At 51.8% G+C, this 15,811-nt stretch overlaps 7 protein-coding genes across 7 annotated transcripts; 4 read left to right on the top strand and 3 right to left on the bottom strand.

Annotated features, from left to right (window-relative positions):
* Window positions 1-440: 440 nt before the first annotated feature.
* Window positions 441-1,907, top strand: BJX68DRAFT_264295 (FAD-dependent oxidoreductase; the record flags this gene model as incomplete). Its single annotated transcript, XM_071044931.1, has 1 exon — window positions 441-1,907. One exon carries the CDS (start codon window positions 441-443, stop codon window positions 1,905-1,907), a length of 1,467 nt encoding a protein of 488 aa, XP_070901804.1.
* A 325-nt stretch (window positions 1,908-2,232) lies between these two features.
* Window positions 2,233-3,267, bottom strand: BJX68DRAFT_231654 (SnoaL-like domain-containing protein). Its single transcript, XM_071039368.1, has one exon. The coding sequence runs from the start codon at window positions 3,059-3,061 to the stop codon at window positions 2,345-2,347; it is 717 nt and encodes a 238-aa protein (XP_070901803.1). The 5' UTR covers window positions 3,062-3,267; the 3' UTR covers window positions 2,233-2,344.
* A 1,407-nt stretch (window positions 3,268-4,674) lies between these two features.
* Window positions 4,675-6,048, top strand: BJX68DRAFT_231653 (lytic polysaccharide monooxygenase auxiliary activity family 9 protein). Its single transcript, XM_071039367.1, has 2 exons — window positions 4,675-5,110; window positions 5,191-6,048. Exons 1-2 carry the CDS (start codon window positions 4,780-4,782, stop codon window positions 5,814-5,816), a joined length of 957 nt encoding a protein of 318 aa, XP_070901802.1. The 5' UTR covers window positions 4,675-4,779; the 3' UTR covers window positions 5,817-6,048.
* Window positions 6,049-6,053: 5 nt separating this feature from the next.
* On the bottom strand, window positions 6,054-6,989 carry BJX68DRAFT_231652 (nuclear transport factor 2 family protein). The gene has a single exon (XM_071039366.1). The coding sequence runs from the start codon at window positions 6,765-6,767 to the stop codon at window positions 6,276-6,278; it is 492 nt and encodes a 163-aa protein (XP_070901801.1). The 5' UTR covers window positions 6,768-6,989; the 3' UTR covers window positions 6,054-6,275.
* BJX68DRAFT_231651 (uncharacterized protein) lies at window positions 6,989-7,647 on the top strand. The gene has a single exon (XM_071039365.1). It carries the CDS (start codon window positions 7,039-7,041, stop codon window positions 7,321-7,323), a length of 285 nt encoding a protein of 94 aa, XP_070901800.1. The 5' UTR covers window positions 6,989-7,038; the 3' UTR covers window positions 7,324-7,647.
* A 1,716-nt stretch (window positions 7,648-9,363) lies between these two features.
* Window positions 9,364-11,702, top strand: BJX68DRAFT_274117 (uncharacterized protein; the record flags this gene model as incomplete). The annotated part of the gene is made up of 5 exons (XM_071047588.1): window positions 9,364-9,432; window positions 9,471-10,103; window positions 10,250-11,142; window positions 11,180-11,270; window positions 11,412-11,702. The coding sequence occupies 5 exons, from the start codon at window positions 9,364-9,366 to the stop codon at window positions 11,700-11,702; spliced, it is 1,977 nt and encodes a 658-aa protein (XP_070901799.1).
* A 480-nt stretch (window positions 11,703-12,182) lies between these two features.
* On the bottom strand, window positions 12,183-13,100 carry BJX68DRAFT_264289 (YncE family protein; the record flags this gene model as incomplete). The annotated part of the gene is made up of 1 exon (XM_071044930.1): window positions 12,183-13,100. The coding sequence occupies one exon, from the start codon at window positions 13,098-13,100 to the stop codon at window positions 12,183-12,185; it is 918 nt and encodes a 305-aa protein (XP_070901798.1).
* Window positions 13,101-15,811: the final 2,711 nt, after the last annotated feature.

Here is a 15,811-nt window from a genome sequence, read left to right as displayed (position 1 = left end):
AGAGAGAACACTTGTCAGGCAGACGTGAAGAGTTTGCAAATGCCAGGAATGTCTTCAGGCTCTCCGCTGCTTTATAGCATTTCGAAGCCAGCCCTCGTTGGTCGGGAATTATGTATTCCCGTGTATTGGAAAGGCCAAACTTTTGCCGAAACCTTATTTGAAGATACCAACAGTGTGGGATACGTTTTGACCCTCCTGTGGGGCAAAAAAATACGCCCCGTGAGATGGCCTCGTGAAACGGCTCCACGTCGATTTTCCTCCACTTCCTTCTATCCCTACTTACCCCACGGGGTAGATCGGGGAACACCCACCATCTATCCGAACCAGGCCACGCCCGGGAATCGTGTGCGCAGGGGCAGAGCGACTATAATATAAACAACAGAACAGTATCTGATCTAACACGTATCAGCCATATCCTTGCAACAAGTCTCTACGCCCTAATGGTTGAAGTGTCTTCAGATGTGTTGGTCATTGGCGCCGGTGGTGCTGGGCTGGCAGCAGCCCTCAGTGCAGCTCAGTCCGGTGCGAAGGTGGTTGTAGTTGAGAAAACTGACTTGATTGGCGGGCCGAACCGAATCAATCCCGGCAGTCTGGGCATGTTTGCTGTGGAGAGTTGGATGCAAGCCGAGATGCATGTCGGTGTGTCTTGTGCCGTTGCCTATCGTACCTTGATGGACCATGCGCGCTGGCGTACCGATGGCCGGGTCGTTTCCACATTTTTGCGCAATACAGCTCCAACCATCGACTGGTTTAACCAACTTGGGATTCATTTTCACCAGGTGCTCGCATATTATACTGGGGGTGCAGCGGTCTTTCATGTCAGAGATAATCCGGAGAGCCCGGTCATCGCGGATGTGTTGGAGCAGCGAGCAAGGGAGCTTGGGGTTCTCTTCTTCACCAACACGCGCGCTAGCGGTCTCATCAAGGTGGAAGGCCGCGTTGTCGGGTGTGAGGTGATCGACCAGTCAGGCTCAGATGGGAAATTTCTCGCAACGAACACCATCATCACCACTGGTGGATATCAGGGCTCCCCCGAGTTGATTGAACGATTTACCGGGCTACGTCAAGGTCATGATCTCTTTACATTCAAAATGTTTACCCACCCTCAGCATCAAGGTGAAGGACTGTTCATGGCCTGGGATGCAGGGGCAGCGAAGTCAGCGACTATGCTAGAGACCTATATGTACCTCCCCGATCCGTACGGAGGACCTGGAGGTACCGCTGTGGAGCTCAGCGCGTTTCGTCAGCCAAGTTTGTTAATCAATCAATTGGGGTTGCGGTTTGTCGACGAGACCATCATCAAAAACCCTTCAGATGCAGCCAACGCCGTCCGCCAGCAGCCTGGAAGCTACGCCTATATGCTAGTTAGCGAGAGCATTGATCAGCAGTTTCGCACCGAGGGCCTGGACTTCCAACTTTTCAAACTATATCAACCAGCGAAATCACTGAAGCCCCTCGGTGACCAGGTACGGGAAGCGGTTGAATCTGGGTACTCGCACTTATTCCACACCCAGACGCTCGAGGAGATGGGCGCGCAACTGAACCTTCCCATAGACACCCTCAAGGCCACAGTTGCTACATATGATCAGATGTGCCGACGAGGCATCGACGAGGAGTTCTTCAAGGAAACCAAATACATGCGTGCCATCGGAGAGAAAGGGCCGTTCTACGCAGCGAGGTTTTGCCTTGGGTCTTACGGTAGCTCAGGTGGTATAGCCATTAATGAGCATGGCCAGGCTCTCGATGCAGATCGCCAGCCAATATCTGGACTCTACGCCAGCGGGCGCGACGCCAACTCCATCTACGGAGGAACGTACCCTTTTGTCTTTGCAGGCGCGATCGAGGCGTTCAGCTATACAATGGGTCGGCTCGCTGGAAAGCACGCTGCAGCCAATCTACGAAAGTGACCAAGTTCAAGATACGACCGCAGGGAATAGGTAGCACGTGGGGAATCGAGATATAGAGAAGAGCAGAATAGGGAGATTTTCGATGCAGATTAGAACAAACAACCATGAATTGGTCATTATGTTTACTTGCTCAGCAATGTTGAGACATTCTCTTAATAGTTTTGATATGGCTCTGTCAAGTCTCAAGCATTAATAGTGTACCTACTATCGCAAGTCACATTGGTCTCGCCGCCTTGGTAAACCAAATGAAAGATACAGATGAAACCCGGCAAATTGGTAACGGAGTCTTATATACACACCTGGCATCTACAAGAGCATTGTGCATTTTAGACCAAGTTTCATCACGACAATATTCTGAATTCTCGTCTAGCTAGAGAAAAACTATCACAAGACACTGACCGGTCGCCGGCGAGTTGATGCAAGCCACATTGCCTGGTTTATTTCGACGCTGTCCGCTCTGCCGGATGCTCATAAAAGTCGGTAGCACTCCACGTATCCGTCCAAGTCTTGAATGGCTCTGGGGGAACTGGCTGGTATTTGGGATTCTTTTCCGGATGGTAGGGCTGATTGAAGGAAACGCCTCTGTCTGGTCGGGCGACGCCCTCGATAACCTCGCCATCTTCCGGAAGAAAGGCGGGTTTCTTGAGCGCGGTTGTCACCCAGCTCTGGTCAAATGGCGTACGAAATGTTGTCAGGACATGGAGATGCCAAATTTTCCATTTTCCTTCCTCCTTGATGAAATCCACGGCATAGCGACCCCAAGACCAGTTTGGGTGGCACACTCCATCGATCGGGAAAGTCTCGTGGCCGGGCGAGATGAAGACGCCCTTTGCAGTCTCCCCATCCTCCGCAATTTCAACGACAGGTGTTGTCACAGAATGTTCTATCATCAACCCCGGGGTGGAGGGCGGGAACGGGTTGCCTATCACGTATGCCTTGTACACCGAGTCGCGTGTAGTCCAGGCGCCCCAGTCTTCCGCCTCGAACACTATATCCTCCCGCTTGGACCATAGCTCATCAAACTCACGATCGTGGCGACCAGCAGAATGAAGGTAGGCTCTGTGGGCCATTATTTTTTCAATCTCATGGATTCCCTCCAAGCGTTCCAAGCGCTGGAGCAACAATTCGACATTAACAGCGTCGGTAGATCCCATTTCTGCAGAGGAAGATAACCAATGGAAAATGAAAAGCAAAAAAAGAAGGTTTCCACTGCTTCCTCCAGTCAGTAAGAAGGGTGTTCCATCCTTCTTTATCAATAAATAGAGTCCTCTCCATGACAGATCTGGATTAGGTTGTCTGCAGCGACGGCGATACGTATCTCGGGGAATACGGCTGCAAAGGTTTGGGGAGGTTCGGCAAGTGGGTTTCCCCCGACAGTAGGTTGCAAGATATGGGCTCCCGTTCCGGTTACTACAGCGGTGGGGAAAGGCACGGCCCCATTCAACTGGTTTGGGGAGGTTCGGCAAGTGGGTTTCCCCCGACAGTAGGTTGCAAGATATGGGCTCCCGTTCCGGTTTCTACAGAGGTGGGGAAAGGCACGGCCCCATTCAACTGCTAGGGACGCCCAGAATCCAGATCAGCCTGCTGACTTCTCATGAAAAGAATATGACGTGCCAGCTCCCAAGCCCAATATGACCATCGGCTCAAGCCGATGGAAGTGCGCGGCAATAACACTTACGCCCGTTAATCGGGTGGTTGGAGGCCTGGAGAACGTGGCCTGATCGCTCCCATTCGCCAGCTTTGTGATTTCATAATATTAATTGTGATGGGAGGGGCGCGCCCGTATCGGGGCCACGTCAGCACCGCTTCGGGAGGGCTGGCGATGATAGAATGGTCTCACTCAATCGGCTATCAAGCTTGTACGAATTGTGCCAATTGCATCAAGATCAGAATGAAACGCCAGAAGCTTTCACCACCAACCGGTTCACCACCTTCCTAAATATAGGGGCTTCCTCGGTCATTGGTTCGATGAGCGATCCCGCAGGTCGGCGTTTCTGCGGTAACTGAACTGCGCCGACATCGCTGCCTTAGCAGCGGCCTTCGGGCCTGGGCCTTAGGGCAGCTGCTGTGACGGGTAATAAAATTGTAACTGTGGATGAAAATAGCATGTTTCAAAGGTAAGTTCCGCGCCTTGACCCGTATTTACGTAGGCATCCCCAGCAAACTTTAACATTTGGCGTTGTGGCTATAGTGAATGTAGCATGAAGGATCCATTTTTGTTTCAACAGCGGCATAGTGCTCTCACAGGTTCTGACGCCTTCCTCTTTGGGCAAGGTTTAGGCTTTGGTTATTGGGTAGATACCATATGCTAAGCATAGCACAAGAGAGTATGCACTATCTCTAGCTAATACAGTGTATGACACACTTGTGTCTCTCTTCTTGGTTGAGAGGGATGAAAGGCTAAGTAGTTGCATTATAAACTCAAACCACGCTTTCATATCCAATAATAACAGGTAAGTAGTGGATTGGCAGGTCCGCTACTCTGTAAAATAGATCCTTCACCTGACTATCAGGCTTCGACTCAAAATGAAACGGCCGGCGTGTGATATGCATCTGGTCAAGCGAAACAAATCTCCGTCCCATGGTGAGAGCACAAACTGTATGATTTGTCGTTTGTTCCACTTTCATCCATTTCAAACTGCCGGTTGACATGAGTAAAGGTTCACAGGATGCCTTGCTCTATTTGCCTTGAGCAGAAACATGCATATAAACCCTAGCATATCCCCTATGTATGAGCTCTCGTTATTGTTCCAAGCTTCGCTATAAAGTTGATCTCTTTTGTCGTTCATTCCTGATTCAAATCCCTTATATACTTCGGCCTCTGATCCCACTCCAATTAGACCAACCAACCGTTGCTTCCCTCTCTTTGATCATGAAGCACTTGTCCTTGATAGTCTCCATTACAGGCGCGCTGGCGCGTCCTACTATGGCACATTATATCTTCAGCAAGCTTGTTCTCAATGGCGAGGTGTCCAAGGACTGGCAGTACATTCGGCAGACAACGCGGAGCGAGTGCTACATGCCAACTAAGTTTACCTCCACCTACGACGATCTCACCCCCAATGACAGTGACTTTCGCTGCAACTTGGGCTCTTTCAGCAACGCTGCCAACACCGAGGTTGCAGAGGTTGCGGCTGGCGAAACCATCGCCATGAAGCTCTTCTATGATGGCAATATCGCACATCCTGGACCGGGCCAGGTTTGTAAGTGCCCCTCTACCCCTTTTCACTTTTCAGCCTTCCCACCACAGTACCTGACCATATTTCGCATTATGTCTAAATAGATATGTCCAAGGCTCCCACCGGGAACGTCCAAGAGTACGAAGGTGATGGTGAATGGTTCAAGGTCTGGGAATCAACGTTGTGTGATGAGAGCGGCGACCTCACATCAGATGCTTGGTGCACGTACGGAATGTCACAGTTCGAGTTTCAGATACCTGAAGCGACTCCTTCCGGCGAGTATCTTGTTCGGGCCGAACACATTGGTCTACACGGAGCGCAGGTTGATGAAGCCGAGTTCTTCTATAGCTGTGCCCAGATTAAGGTTACCGGCGGTGGCAACGGCTCTCCTAGCTTGACATACCAGATTCCCGGGATCTACAACAACAGCATGACACTTTTCAATGGGCTCAACCTCTGGGTTGACTCTGCGGAAACTATTGAGCTTGATATTCTCGATACGCCGATTGCGGATGAAGTGTGGCAGGGTACAGCTGAGGAGTCAACTGTTAGCGCGACCTCCCATTATACTGCCTCCTCTACTTCTATCTCCATCACTACCTCTGCCCCGGCTGTTGAGCAGATTCCAACCGCTACTGCTGACGTGGGGTTCCAGTCCTCCGTCGCCGCTGAATCTGCAGCTCTACTTGAGAACTTGGACTACCCCCATTATGATGGCGGTTGCCACTAGGTGCTAAGCGGAACTTTACCATGCAGAGGCGTGAAGTGGAAAGGTCAAACTTCATGTGAAAGCCCCTATATCCGCGTCATGCGAAAGCCTTACTATTACCAGAGCCTTCTCCATAACTGGCTGAACAATGAATAATTCATTTCTCATTATGGACAGGCAGGTGGATTATTGGGAACAAGGCCCGCCACTCTTTCTTCAATTGGTTTTATTTTGTTGGATCGCTGTATTACCTTCTTTTCTTCTCATTTTATTACCATACATGTTTATAGAAGTAAAAGACTTTTTTGTTTTGACCTCTGCCTGCTCCATTTTGCGTCTGTTTCTGCTCTGAAAGGCTGTCTTTAACATGGACATGAATGATTGTAACGGGCATGAAGAAGAATAGGCTATATCTTCATTCTATGCAAGCGGTGGAAATAGCTGTGTGCAGAATGTCTCTTATATCACAAACCCCCCAGTTTACATAAAAGATTTTGGTTTCCACTCCGCCTTCACTTTTTCATCTGCACGATTCCAACTATCCTCGATTGCCTTGTCGACGTCGATCTGTCCAAGAAGCTCATCGCTCAGACCATTGCATGTAATCTGGAGCATCTTCCCATCTCTCATATCATATGTCGCCCACACCTTGACCCTGATTACATCCCCTGCCTGAACCTTGTGCCCGTGAACTGCTTGGTCGGTGGGTTTGGTGTAGCGGAAGTAGGTTTCCATAATGAAGAAGACGATGTCGTCGCCAATCAGGACGATCATCGGGACAACCGTCTCCTCTGCCATGTCGTGGACGATTGAATAGTGGCTCATAATATCTCCTGACCCGTAAAGTGTCCCGATTTCAGGATCTGGGATTACGAGTCGCACATCGTGGTGGTAGAAGGAATGCTGCGTGGCGTAATCTCTCGCGTTAAACGCTTGAATGTATTGAAGGAATTGTCGACGAGAGATAGACATGGTAGAGCAGCTGGATGATTGCTAAATTGCAGAGCTGGGCCGCAGCAGAGTGGCGCGGCGACGGCTGGGATAGAAATGCACTATGTTTCCTGAGGGCATGAATTGAAATGATCCTCCGGCAATGCGGTAAAGACATCTCGGGGGACGTGGTGGACGTTGGGGACGTCGGGGATGTGGGGAGCCCGCAGCCTTCTATTTCCGGGTGGCGCTTCTTTTTCCCGCTCTTGGGGTGCAATGGATTTGGCCAGCAATCATACTTCCCCTTGTTTGGATGGCACCCGAGTCGCCCTGGTGGCTCGTTCGCAAGGGCAAGGTTCAGGAAGCCGAGAAAGTCATCAAGCGTCTCGCCGACAAGGACGTTGGGGACGAAGAGCTACATCGGTCTGTGATGCTGATGGTCGAGACGAACCGAATGGAGAAGAGCATGCACGAAGGTGTCGGGTACGCCGACTGTTTAAACGGATCCAATCTCTGGCGCACCGAGATCGCTTGTGCAGGCTGTCTTCTCTGTGGTGTTGCTTCGTCATCGCGGCCTTTGCAACATACTTTTTTTTGAGCTGGCTGGTCTGCAACCTAACGATGCCCTCAAGATGAGCGTTGGCCGGGTGAGCTTTGGGGCTTCGACGATTTCGACCAAATTATCACCTCTGTTTCTGTCCCTCAGGCGCTTCCTTCCCCCCGCATTGACTTGCCTGGTGGGAGTTGCTCAAATGCTTCGAACGTGAATGCCTTGACAACCCCTGATGCGTTTTGTTGGGGTTCGGCATCCATCCCCCATCGGGTGGGACTGCCATCGGGGCTGCTTTCAGATGCTGCCCGGCGCACAAACATAGCCACAAAACCAGCGCTAGAATGCTGCTGCCTGGGGATGCCTCCTGCCCTGCTTGATCAGTCTTGCAGACGAGAAACTGGATGTTCCACCAGAGCCTTTGATGCAAGAAGCTTCGACGGAAGGGTTCAAGTGTGTTTACAAATATCAAGTCAGGATACTTGAAAGTAAATGTAATTAAGAGAGCTCGTCAAGGAAACACGGCCATTAATAACTATATCAATATAGGGGGAAATTCTATCCCCTAGGTTACTTCCAGCTCGAGACCCAGGTAAAATACTATACTGAATATTCACGTTGGCAGTTTTATTGCTTGTGGTTATCAGCGAGCTGACGTTTGGGCAGATGTTTGATGTCTGGAATGGAAATACGACAGATACACTCGGAATACACTGCGCCTGGGCAGCGTGATTGGCCCGTGGCTTATTAGAACAATCGAAAGAGGTGGTACTCTGCAGTGTCCCGCGCCAAATGGGTGCTGGTTGTGTTACTGTGAGCAGGCCCATAACCACCCCTGATAGTACCCTAGGGCGACAACTGCCTATTTCACTTACATTAGCTGGGCGATAGCCCTCGCCATATGCGCCTTTCCTCTGTAACTAGGGCTGAGCCAATACGGCCACGAAATCTGGAATGCCGAGTTCGGCTTCATCAACGCACAAGCCCTAATTAAGGGCGATACCTGGCCAACCTCGAAGATCGCCAACACGATTATAGCCAACATCCCGCAGCTCATCTTCTTGACGCTCTATTTCATCTCCAACAGTGTCATGACAACCATGGCTCTCGCCGCTGAGTGGAGCACATACGCCATTTCCCGCCGCGGCGTCCACGTCTCAAGGAATCCACAGTTCGCACAGCGAAGTAACTACTTCCTCTCGCTGCCATACCGCTACGCTATCCCACTCATGACGACATCTGCAATTTTGCACTGGCTCATCTCGCAAAGCCTCTTCCTCGTGGGGGTCGAAGCCTACGACCAGCGATTCGTCCGTGCGCCGGATTGCGCCGGATTGCGACCTCGTCACATGCGGATACACCCCTGTGGCGATTTTCAGCTCAATGGCGGTCTGGGTGTTCATGTTTGCGTGCTTAGTCGGGCTGAGCTGCATGAAGTCTGCGTCCGGTATGCAAGTTGCTGATAGTTGTAGTCTAGCGATTGCTGCGGCTTGCCACCCCAGGTATGACCCTAACCTGGATGAAAAGGACCAGCGGCTGGATCCTGTGGAGGGGATTGAGCTCATGCCGCTTAAGTGGGGGGCTAACCCTCTTGAAGGCCAGCTGGGGCATTGTACGTTTTCCGCCGATGAGGTCAAGGTGCCCGAGCCCCAGCGTGTGTACCAGTGATTCGGTATGGAGTATTCGAGACTTTGGATTATAATATAGAGCGTGCTCGTTTGTATGAAGATGAATTGTCAAGGATTGGTGTCTCGATCTCTGTGCTCGTTGGGCCGAGTTGGCTTCGGTAGTCTTCCGCCAGGTTCTTTTTGTCCTTTCAAGCAAGCGCTTGATGAGCTTATAAGGGGCTGTGAGATGGCGATATACAACACCGCGATAACCTTAAAGGAATTGAATGATCTCCGCGCAGAGAGCCAAATTCAACAGCAAAAAAAGGGTTGATCTAAGCAGCAAATAAGTCCTATAGCTGGTCTACCGATCGTCAGGTGATCACCCACTGTAACCCAATATATCAGGGATGCCTTCCCCTCGTCTTGGCGCAGGTACTTCAACCCCTTCTCAGCCGGGCTAATCACACCCGAGGACAAAATGGTGCGCGGATACACCACCCTCTACTCAAAAACCCCCCGCTCCTTCCTCTTCGCCGTCGTTACCAATGTTGGCCCAGCCGCCCCCTCGCCGTGGCCTATCGCCAGGGCTGCGACCGTAGCACCGCAATGTGGCCTCCAGAACGCGTCCACCGAGTCGTGGCAGACACCCTCGCCCTGATTAACATCCTCTCAGATCCCGGAAACCGCGCGCTGCTCGAGGCAGTGAGGGCGCTCGCAGAGGACTATTACGCCAACAAGGCTGATGTCCCTATTAATGAGCGGCCCAGCGTTCCGGACTCGCCGCAGCCTCCTTATGTCAAGCCTGACCCGTGTTACAGCTTCCCGGTGCCCGCACGGCCCAAGTTGCCATCGCATGATGACAGGCTCAGCGAGTTTCCTTTTACCACGACATGTCTCTTACTAAGTTTGTTGCGTGATGATGACAGCAATAGCGCGCGGCCCGGAGACATCCGGCTCCAGCCACTATCTACCGTGTTTCGCGCAGACTGCAATGAATACGGCCTCATTGTCCTGGACATATCCGACCTCGACAGTGGCGTGAAGTACGGCATAGTTGCATTCCGCATGCATTACATGGCCGAGGTTCTGGCACGAATCACGCCATCAAACTGGGACCCTATTGAAGACCCGCCGCCTCTAACAGAGCCGGACGTTGTACCTGATAGCCCGCGGCACCGAGTGCCATTATCGATTCATCAGTGGCTAAGCAAGTACTTCGTCGGTGACCGCTAGAAGCACGAACCTAGCGTCCTCAGATTAGAGGATAGGCCGCTTATGGATGCTGCAGCGCTGGAGTGTACGTCTGATTCTTGTCCCTGTATGCCTGCGCTAATTTGGAAATGGTAGATATCTGGCCACCGTAGCTTGATCAGGATACCGAAGAGAGCCAGGCTGAAGTATCTTCGCAATCCCCTCTTTCAGGCAGTCCCGACCGTCTGCAAGCATATTTGCAGAATGCGCACATCGACCGTGCTATCGATGATATGCTTCTGCATGCTCGGGGCCCCCTTGAGAGTCCTATAGCCAGAGACCTTGAACGTCTGGTCGACCACCGCGAGCAACTTCGAAAACGGCTTGAAGAGGCACCAGAAGCCCTAGGTCGGTGCGGTCACAAGGCTTATATTCTGCGTGTTGCGTATGCTGGATGCAGGCACCTCAACCGGCTCAAGTTTCGAAACCTCGCGCCCAGCGTGATTGCTGCTGCCCTTGCATCTGATGAGCTTCGGGACGCCTCTGCACTTAGCCGTTGCGTCGAGCAGTTCAAGCCGGGAGCAGACGAGCTTGGCCATCTAGTAGTGGCCCTGGCACAATCCACAGCCCTCATACAGCTATGTCTTGTGCAGAGGCCGGACGGAGATAGCGACGATGCGTCCGCTTCGTTCTGCTCGCAGGTGCTGCTGCGGTGGGAGGGGATATCAGGAGGAGGGCTGGGGTCCCTCAGTCTCTATCCGACCTCTGCCTTCTCAACATCCTTGCGCAGCCGCAAATTTCTGACATTGTCGTCCACTGTGGCCTCTTCTGTATTTCCTGTGAGACACATATTCATGTTCGAGAAAGTTCTAGACACAGACCCGGACGCAGGCCAACAAGATGAGACCAGTTCTAGCTGCAGGTACCATGGCCACTACGCAATGAACAGTACCCTACTGGACGCTGAGCGGTTTGCCGGCCGATTCCTGGCATTTCTCCAGTTCTTGAACTCGGGTTCGCGTTTCGAGAAAGCCATCTTACGATTTGCATACGGGGGAGCCCTCTCGTCACTGACCACCACCACCTCATCTTCTCGGTGTCAGCCCCATCCCGGTCGGATATTTCAATCACGACCTTGGACAGAACAAGCACTCAAACGTCAAGCTCGGAGATATACTTCCTGGCAGCTGGGTGGTCCTTGTGGCCGCGCCCGAACGGGAACCTGATCACATTCCGGCCCCGGCCAAGGCGCCAACTCCACCCCCCCTCCCTCCTCCCCTTAACCCTAAGTCCGACACTGGCCTCACGCAGGGTTATTTGTCTCAAGTCAAGCAGCATTCTGACAGTACAGACCGAAGAGGGCGTTGGTGTGGCTCAAATCACGGAGAGAACAGCTCCTTACAATACTCCTTTGTCAGAGTTATTCCAAATTCTGCCGAGCAACAACAACAAAGCCCCAGTCTCAATCTTGCAGAGGTAACCGGCGGTCTAACAGACTTTCTGCGCGAAACCGCACCATGCAGTGATACTTTCCCGTGGGAGGAACAGGTCGAGCAGTTGATGATGGACCGCGTCAGCGTCATGGATGAGAGCTGTGCCTGGCATCTGCTCAACCAGTTCCTGTGATCAACACCTTTAAATCCAATAATATCTACACTTACAGAAAAATATTTGCACCATGGCCATACATTCGCACTGTCTATTTACTTGCCGTATTGTAGTATGAGCTGTATAGAAGTAGCTGTAGAGCTTTGTCCTTTTCTCTGGCCAGCTGAAGCATCGATTTCTCAAAAAAAAAAAAAAAAAAAAAAAAAAAATTGACGATTGTAGATCTTGACGAAGGACATCGGAAAGTTCATGGTGCAGCAGGGAAAACCCCTGCTTTACCCTGCGACGTAATAATGTAATAATTAAGTCCTAGAAGGTTATTTTAATTAACATCAACTCATAAAGAGCACAAAGACTTTGAAGATCGATTAGATGTGTTGATCGAGTCATGAAGGATATTCCAGAGTGCCTCGAACCCTCTCACTGTCCCCGTTCAGGCTGACCAGGCTGGTGTGTTCAAATAAATGTAGACCGTTGCACAGCCCCTGCATACCTACTTCACCGTGCTGGCTCATCAGGCACCTTGACAGACCAAACGCTCGATCCCACACTGTTATCCCCTTGCGCCGCAACATACAGCCCGCCCCACGGCGCAAACTCCGCTGCCACAGGCTTGACGATTGAATTGACACTAACAAAGCGCACAGTCTTCGTCTGCAGATTCACTCTTAGAATCGCTCCTAGTGTCGGATTCGTCACGAAGATATCCTCATTCCAGTGCGAGAGCGCAATGCCCGCGCAACCCTTGAGGAAAGACGATGTGACGAGCGTCTCAAACGTGCTCGGAAAGACAGCCCCGGTGACCTCGTTGACCTTGACCCGCTTCAACGTTCCGGCCTGGGCGTCGGTGACGTACAGGTTCGGCGCGCGGTATGCAATGCCAATCGTGCCGGGCTGGATTTGATCAAAGTAGGGATCCTTGAAGAGAGTCCCGTCGGCCCAGTTGATCCCCCGGAGCGCGGCGCCAGTATCGACCTGGAACGAGATGTGGGAGTTGATCGCCGCGATCCCACCGAGCTTGATGTTCACGGGTGTCCTGTTTGGCGAACCGATGGGCCACATTGCAGTCGCCGGTTCCGTCAGGTCGAGCTCGTACAACGACATTGTAGGCGCGTCTCCGTTCTGCGACCATGCGGTGACGCCATAGCGGTCCGTGTCGAGCTCGACAATGCCGGCGAGCTCCTGCTGCACGACGCTGGCGATTGTCTGCGGCCCGCCATGCTGGTGGAAAGAGTCGAATTGGTGGACCGTTCCCCCGACTGCGGTCAGCAGAATGTATCCGGTCTCGCCGCGGAAGGCGAGGTCGGTGAAGCGGGTGTTGCTGGGTTGGATCTCGGTCAGCTTGCGGGCTTCGTAGTACTGGCCGAGGGCGACGGAGACTCCGGAGAGGAGCGGAATAAGGGTAGAGATTCGCATTCTGGCCTTGATTGTCGCACGACTCCTGGGATTGAATGATAGATCCTGCAGCCCCGTCTGCGCAGGACCTTATATCATGCAAAGATCGGCGTTTTCGGCGGGGGGTGCCTTTTTCATGAGAGACATGGAGCTCGTATTCCACCAGAAGCGTGAGCAAATCACGAGAGATAGACTTTGCCAGGAGCCCGAGCACTGCGCCAGGGTCGAACTAGGTAGCTTAGCAGGGGAAATTGCGCCGTCAAGAGTCCTCTGGGACTGTGTCTTTCTCGGGTTTGTCTCAGCCTTCAATCTTGGCTGGGTTCGCGGTTGTCAAGGGTGGCTTTTGCGTCATTGCGAGTGATTCCAACTGAGACATCTTGTTCTCATGACTCGGGAAGATCGAATCAAGCCCTACTAAATACGAAAGGACCGCTCTTGGCAACCATCTGCTCGTTTTGTGGCAAGGTGCTGCTGTCGCGGGCTCGCCTACTCCAGAAATTCATCCTTCTTTCATAAACCTCTAGCACCCCCCTGAGCATTGCACTGGCTGCGTCATGAGGAAGGCCCGGGAGACCGACTGGCCCTTAAAAATGTGCCACTGTCGTCTCTTCTCCGCATACGAGACGTCAGGGTGGAAGACGCTGCCCGCAGATCTCACAACTCAGATGGTTTGGCGAGCCAGTATTAGCCAGAATACTAATAGCCTTGTCCTACTGTCTCAGCGGCCTCTCTTTTTTACAGTTTAATAATACATATGCACTGAGCGAGAGAAAGGCTTTAACCACCTTGAGATGTAACACTTTTCTAGTAGACTAGGAAGGTGTCATGATATCAGCTCAGTAGCTAGTGCGATATATAGTTCCATATGGCATACTATGCGGTCTGGACTGGTGTCAGGTCCAGTGTTCTTTCCACAATCATATCCGCGCCTGCAGCTTCGAGGATGTGCTCGCCATTGTTAGGCTCAACCGCGATGTCGAGAGCGGTGTCGCCCTGTTGTTTCCGAATATTCAGGTCATCTTCTCACTCGCGAACCCCATCGCATACATGCGGACGCGGCTGGGTAGGGGACCTCGAGAAAGACGTGGACTATTTTCTGGCGATGGAGATCATTCTGGGAATATAAAAATTCCTTCTGATTAAATCAACCCTGCGACACTGGCGGGTGATTGCGATAAAAATATCGACTACTCTCCGCAGTAGGGGCCTATTTATGTAGTAACTAGGGTAAGACAATCTGAGGATCTATGAGCTTGCCAGATATTTCAAGCAGGAATCCCTCTGGCCAATGTTCGGGATGCTACGCGTGGAGCATTCTCAGGCAGCACTCTGCCCTAGATCCAATCACACGCTCCAGGTGCATCTTGCTGGATATTCTAGCTATTATAAACAAAGTCTTCTAACTGCCCATGCTCTCATGCTGCCCTGCGTTTCCAAGCTCCATTTCTAGCGTTAGCATTGTGGCAATTTTGGTAAGGGTGATAATTTTCCAGAATAGCGCCCATGGCAGTGGTGGTGTTGGTTATTGTCATCTGGGCAATATCCGGGGTCTATGATGGCTTTCCCCTTGTTGGCTCAAGCGGTGCCTGGAAGGATGGGCCGCTGTTACCGGCAATGGTGATCTTTGGGGACGGGGATGCGTAGGTTAACAAGGGAGGGACCCTATCAGCAGAGCACGCATAGATACTGTCCGTGCAGTGCGTAGCCTTCTCTAATAACAAATAGCATGGAAATTTGGTCCCACTTTTCATCATCACTGACAGCCTCGGAAACTGACTTCCATATACAGCACAGGCTAATGGCTCCAATTGCAGAATTCAGGCTCGGAAATACCATGGAAGTACGCACTAGGACGACAATTAATGACGGAGATACAAAGGAATACAGACATACCAACACGCAGACTGAATTTCGGTACCTCGATTACAGCACGCCGCTTCCCCAGCCCGCAAAGGCGCCTCTACCAGCGACCGCAACGCCGCCAGAGTGTCCAGACCTCACGAGTTCATCTCTCCCTTCTCGTGGTTAGTCCATAACCGTGTGATTGTTCTTGTTGACGGTGAGTGCAGGCATAAAATTAAGTATATAGATGGCCATTTTACAGCAGTTAGCAAGATACCCTGTCTGGAGAATGCGGGGCAACCCCCACACCGGAATTACCAGCCTTTAGGGACCGTTCGCACCCGCCAGGCTACAACAAATCACAAGCCAAGAGCACGAGTGAACACTTGTAGATCCGCGCGGGGTGCTTCGGAATCATGCAAGGGGTACTTGGCTCCAGCTTCCCTATGTTTTCCCTCTCGATTGCCGCAACCCATCCTCTCTTGAAATTCTCCAGGGGCACAGGTTCAACGAGCACACCACCTTAGTTTCGATTAGACCCTAACCTCGGTACACTCTGTGACTCCAACGTGTCTGGTAGATAGGCAATGAAGGGGCCGCCAGTTGCATATATAACAGCCCGAGGTTTGCTCATAATCCATTTCCTATCCTTACTTGTTCTTAAAGCCAATCCTCACTCTCTAACGCACCCATACTTTGTCGCGAATTTATCAGGGTATTTGGGACCGGCCTCTTGTGTGCCTGTCTTGTTGTTGTGCCCCCACAGGCAGGCACACCCACTGCTTGTAAGCCTTAGCTATCAGGCTTATACGCCCTAATCCATATTCTCGTTACTCCAGGCAGCCAGGAGCCCGCAGACCCTGGGCAGCTCTGCCCCCTGGCTGACCGTA

The sequence above is a fragment of the Aspergillus pseudodeflectus genome, assembly GCF_044049435.1.
Source record: "Aspergillus pseudodeflectus strain CBS 756.74 chromosome Unknown BJX68scaffold_10, whole genome shotgun sequence".
Lineage (NCBI taxonomy): Eukaryota > Fungi > Ascomycota > Eurotiomycetes > Eurotiales > Aspergillaceae > Aspergillus > Aspergillus pseudodeflectus.
This window is presented reverse-complemented; position numbering and strand designations above follow the sequence as displayed.

Bases quoted from the DNA above. Each gene is read 5' to 3' on its own strand.
- BJX68DRAFT_231651 (XM_071039365.1), top strand. From the start codon at position 7,039: ATGGCACCCGAGTCGCCCTGGTGGCTCGTTCGCAAGGGCAAGGTTCAG.
- BJX68DRAFT_231652 (XM_071039366.1), bottom strand. From the start codon at position 6,767: ATGTCTATCTCTCGTCGACAATTCCTTCAATACATTCAAGCGTTTAAC.
- BJX68DRAFT_231654 (XM_071039368.1), bottom strand. From the start codon at position 3,061: ATGGGATCTACCGACGCTGTTAATGTCGAATTGTTGCTCCAGCGCTTG.
- BJX68DRAFT_231653 (XM_071039367.1), top strand. From the start codon at position 4,780: ATGAAGCACTTGTCCTTGATAGTCTCCATTACAGGCGCGCTGGCGCGT. The intron at 5,111-5,190 runs GTAAGTGCCCCT...ATGTCTAAATAG, and splicing joins TCCTGGACCGGGCCAGGTTT to ATATGTCCAAGGCTCCCACC.